This window comes from Hibiscus syriacus, unplaced genomic scaffold (assembly GCF_006381635.1).
Source record: "Hibiscus syriacus cultivar Baekdansim isolate YM2019G1 unplaced genomic scaffold, ASM638163v2 tig00112231_pilon, whole genome shotgun sequence".
NCBI classification, from domain to species: domain Eukaryota; kingdom Viridiplantae; phylum Streptophyta; class Magnoliopsida; order Malvales; family Malvaceae; genus Hibiscus; species Hibiscus syriacus.
Genome location: NW_024063276.1, coordinates 4010927 through 4016239, shown reverse-complemented (window position 1 = coordinate 4016239; position 5313 = coordinate 4010927). Strand labels below are relative to the sequence as shown.

The window sequence follows — 5313 nt, the reverse complement described above, 5'->3', positions numbered from 1 at the left end:
GATGCATTTAGAAGCATTTAGTTGCATGTGGTGGATTTAGGTTTGCCGTGACATTTTATTTTTACAGCGGTGCTACTTTATGGGAAAGGTACTTGTCTGATGATGTGCAGGTATTGAGAGCAAAGAAAAGAGGAAAGAAAATGTCGTGACATAAGGAGATTGCTGAGCAAAATGAATTTTCCATGTTCATCCGGCATTTGGAAAGTGCTTAAAGTGCGAGAAGATATTTTTAAGCCAGTTGTATCTGACTAGCCGAGAGCTCTGCCCGAGAAATCCTCCTCGAAGATCCGCCTGAAGGGACCGACACTGTAACCGCCGATCCTGCTGACCACGCCACCTGACCCTGCAGATCTTGTCTGTCCTTGTGCACCTACAAAGGGATTATGCCGGTCACTCATACCAGCTACCCAGGCTGTATCATCACCTGTCTTGCCTGACTCCCAAGCAAGTTAACCATAGTTTGGGAAAGTCAACTCTTAGTTCAAGGGTTAATTTTCCCCTATAAATATAGAATGAAGCCATAATGAAGAAGACTTTGGTTCCACACTGATTTGAGCTTAAAAAGTTAGAGAGAGAAGGTCTCATCTTTCTCCGTCAATCCTACTTACCGTGGCATTTCTCCTTGACAAGTCTGAGGGAGTAGCGGTCTGAACGTTTGAGAGGATCCAATCCGTTGGGAGCAGTTCTTGGTGGCCTAGGGAAGCATTGGGCAGTGCACGTCGAAGGATTTCTCTCCTCCCCTTAGTTATTTGCTTTGATATTTTGTTATTGGGTTGTAAGGAACGAATGAAACTTGCTTTGTGCTTGTTTATTTCGAACCCCACCATGAACTAATCCTATTTGGTGGGAGTTCGCTTGGATGTTTAAGTTTTATTTCAATGAATGGTTGTTTTTATATGCTTTAATCTGTTTTGTTTATGAAACTTAATGCTTTAAGGTTGTAGGAGCTACGAGAGTAGCCTTTCCTTAGAAGAGCCTGAGGGTTCGAGAGAATGCCTTGGCAATTTATCTTTAGTCTTTGTGAGAAACTAGGGAGGAACTACATAAACAAGGGGTTCTAGGTAGTAACTAGGCCTAATCCACCTTAGAGATATGGCTAGGATTTCATTCGACTAAAAGGAGTTGTACAAAAATGATAGGTTAGATGTTAATCCTGCTGCAAAAAGGTATTACCGAGACATATCCTGTTATCTAGACCAATAGGATCACTGCAGGGGTTTACGCCAATCGATTTTGCCAGGGCATCTTTAATCTATCAAGTCCTTTACTAGAGATAACATAGGGCAGCTCTGTAGACTCTGTTGGGCAGGTTAGGCATAGAAGAAATACCATTCAGAGAAATAGACTTAGATTTTCCTAGTGACTCCTACCACTCATTCCAATAGCAGCTTGTCGTAAAGCTAAAGTCCTATATATATTAAATCTAGTATTTGCATTTTTATTTTGCCTTGGCATTTACATTTGTTTGCATGTATTACATTTTAATTTACCACGACATATCCATTTGCTACTACATTACCATCATTCCATTTCCACAACAGTCATTCCATTTTTCCACATCATTCTCATTTGTATATACCATCACTAACTTTACTTAGGTGATAAAGTAAAGTTCCTTGACAAACCCATTCGACTTCCCCAATTCCCTTTGGAGACGATACTCTACTTACCACTTTATTACTTGTTCGATTATGTATACTTGCACACATATCCGCACTCATTTTATAGTACTCATACCGAGCGAACAGAGATAGACAAATTAAAGGCTCAGTTGAATCATGAGTTTGAGATGAAAGATCTAGGTGAGGACAAGAAGATTCTTGGTATGGAGATAAGCAGAGATAGACAAAGAGTGAAGCTTTGTTTAACTTAGAAGCATTATATGAGAAATGTATTACAATGTTTTGGCATGAATGAAAATACCAAACATGTAAGTATCCTACTAGCTTCTCATTTGAAACTTAGTTCTCAGTTATCTCCTAAAACTAAAGAAGAACGAGAGTATATGGAAAAAGTTCCATATGCTAATGCAGTTGGGAGTTTGATGTATGCAATGGTTTGTACGCGTCCTGACATTTCAGAAGCAATTGGAGTTGTGAGCAGGTACATGCATGATCCTGGAGAAAGACTTTGGCAAGCTATGAAAGGGATTCTATGGTATCTCCAACAAACTGTGGATGTTGGTTTAGTTTTTGAATAGGATGAAGCACTTGGTCAGTGTGTGGTTAGATATGTTGATTTCGACTATGCTGGTGATTTGGATAAGCGTCAATCAACTACTGGGTATTTGTTTACTCTTGCTAAAGCCCTATAAAGTTAGAAGTCTACTTTGCAATCTACGGTGGCTTTGTCTACTATAGAGGCAGAATACATGGCAGTTTCAGAGGTTGTAAAGGAAGCAATTTGGCTTAACGGGTTGATGGAAGACTTGGGAGTTGTTCAAAGTCGCATTAGTCTCTATTATGACAGTCAGAGCGCTATTCACTTAGTGAAAAATCAAGTCTACCATTCAAGGACTAAGCATATCGACGTGAGGTATCACTTTGTGCGGGAGATCTTTAAAGAAGGAAAGATTCTACTTCAGAAAATTGCGACATCAGAAAATCCTGCAGATATGATGACCAAGGTGGTAACAGTAATCAAGTTCAATCATTGTTTAAACTTGATTAACATCCTGAAAGTTTGAGCACCTTCATGTGTATGGCGCTTGTGAGTGCAATTAGAGGCACTACATTAAAAGAGCTTCATCAAATTTGGGGAGTTGAAGAAGTTGAGTAGGCTTGGTAATTTCAAGCCAAGGTGGAGATTTGTTATATGTGGCTTGTAAATTGTCAAATTTGGCAAGTTGGAAAATTCACTTTGGTTGGTGGCCAACTTATTGGAAAATTAAGCTTTGGTATGTGGCTAACTTTGCACATGGGAATTTCATCTTTGGTCCTAAAATATTAGGTTATTTATAAGTTTAGTCCTTAAAACTCAACTATAAATTGGCCTAAGTATTTCATTAGAAATCATCCCAAAACAAGTTCTCTCTTCCTCTTGTTTTGTTCATTCTCTCACTTTGGGAATTCTAAAGAATTCCATTTGTTGTAATATTTGTTGATAGTGAAGTTATCATCCGGTGTGGTGCTCGAGGAGTAGACGATATTCTCGTCGAACCTCATAAATTTGGTGTGTTCTCTCCTTTATTGTTCTTTATTCGGTTTTTCCATTGTGTTTCAATATTCAATAGTTTGACGGGTTTATCCGCTGTGCAAACTTTGGTGGTTTTGATCTTGACATTTTAGGTCAATTTTGAAACTACGTTCGTGTGAGAAATAACCCGGTTTCCCCAACAGGAACAACTCTTGTAGGCCAATAAAAGTATGAAACAAGCAAATGAACAAACCGAAATAGCAGAGAATCTATTAACACCAATACTAATAGATCCACCTACCCACACATGATAGAACTTAAACCAAAATAAGTTCGTTGAAAACCATTCACAGTTTACATAGGACGAAACTCGACCAAGAACAAAATCCACATGTTGATCGCAGTATAACATCGAGGCATGAGAAATTAAAATGTAAATCCAATATATTTTGCTAGTAAATATGGAAAGTTTTCACACTGTGAAAATGACCGGATATTTCCAATTCCTTTAGAACTAGCTTTCAATGATGAATGTCAATTTTCAGTCATCTCTGGCATCTGCAATTCCTTTCGAACCAGTTTGTTTCCATTGATGAATCGAGCTCGCCAACAAAGAAAGGCACGGCTACTCATCAAATGAAAACATGACTCCATTTTCCTTGAAGGAGTGTGTTGTATGATCCGCAACCTATTATAATCAGAAAAATATCTTCAAATAGTTTGTCAATCAATGCATTTAAACCGGGTTTGTTATTTTTCCATATTGTATCATGTTCTAGTTATATTTTTCAGTGATATACATATTAACACACAGCTAGTACAAAACATGACTTGCGCTCAATGTATCAGATACAGATATGCGTCTTCCATGGGAATTGAGAGGGTCCTTCCTCGGAAAGTCAGGTTCTCATTAAGATGTCCGAATGTGTTGGACATGGATGTTAGGCAAGGGCATTTCAATAAAATTTGAAAAGTCGCATAACATAGTAGATGTGATTATATATATCCTATAGTTACCCAATGAATAAAAACAAGTAATCCGAACTCCATAAGTAAACCGGAATAATGAAAAGATGATTAAGTTATTCACTCAATGAATTTCAATAAACCTGCTTTTATCAAAGAAATTCAAGACTTTGTGATGCAAGCCAGAGTTTCAAGTGCGATTTTCCTGACTTTGACTTATAACTAACGCTAAAAGAAGCATCATTTTGAGCTGAAAAGATAGAAGAAAGCAAAAACAGTTTAAGACAGAAAGAACTCACATTGGTATCGCTTAGCTCTAAGTTGTAGAAGTCCATTGCATCCGCTCTGAACAAAGGTCCGGCATGCCATGTTCCGCAATTAAGTTTAATAAACTTAGGACCAGAAATTCTGAAAACATGAACATCATCAATGGCTGGAGACAGGTAGAAATGACTGAAACGAGATTGCACTGCTATCTTCCTCTTTTCTTTCTCAACTTCTTTCGAATCCACCAAGGATGGCTTAGCAACTCCGAGATACCAAACATGACCTCCGATTGATCCAAGGCATTGTGTCACATTCGCATGATGCGTGATCGTTGAAAACCTGAACGGTCGGCTCTGAAGGCTCATGATGTAAAACCTATTACAATTGCATTGGCAGGTCATTATAATGAAAAGTTTGTGACAAACCAACATTTAAGCTAAAATACCAATCTATGGCAAATAATGGAGTCCAGTACATGATACAAGCAATCTGTGGCCAATTTTTCCATGCAAAAGTAAACAACTAGATAATTAGTACTTTCAATTTCTTCTGTTACTAAACATGATCCGGCTCCTTTAGCACTCATTACACTTACCCGATTTCGGATAACAGTAAGCTTAAGTATACTGAAATCCTATGTTGAACTGATACATATACGGAGTCGTGAAACAGCAATTTCCAAAATTATAGGGTATGAATACGGAAAGGGTACATTAAATATAAATAAATTTTGAAAACGATGAAATGGAATGGAAAAGTCTTGATCTTATCAACTTTCCAAAAATCTCAGTTTTCTCATGTTCACTATTGTTAAAGTAAACTGGTGATGATGATGGTTCTTACCTTCAAAAGCCTTGAAGAGGTGAGTTGTGCAATAAATATTATGTTTTTAGCTTGTCTACCACTAGAGAGAAAGAGAAGGAAGTATAGGAATGGAGAAGGAAA

The 5313-nt window shown here is 37.8% G+C and overlaps 1 protein-coding gene across 1 annotated transcript; it reads right to left on the bottom strand.

Annotated features, from left to right (window-relative positions):
• Positions 1–3500: 3500 nt before the first annotated feature.
• Positions 3501–4808, bottom strand: LOC120176250. The gene is made up of 2 exons (XM_039182704.1): positions 4401–4808; positions 3501–3823 (listed from the first exon to the last, which is right to left on the bottom strand). The coding sequence occupies exons 1-2, from the start codon at positions 4797–4799 to the stop codon at positions 3761–3763; spliced, it is 462 nt and encodes a 153-aa protein (XP_039038635.1). The 5' UTR covers positions 4800–4808; the 3' UTR covers positions 3501–3760.
• Between the last annotated feature and the right edge of the window lie 505 nt (positions 4809–5313).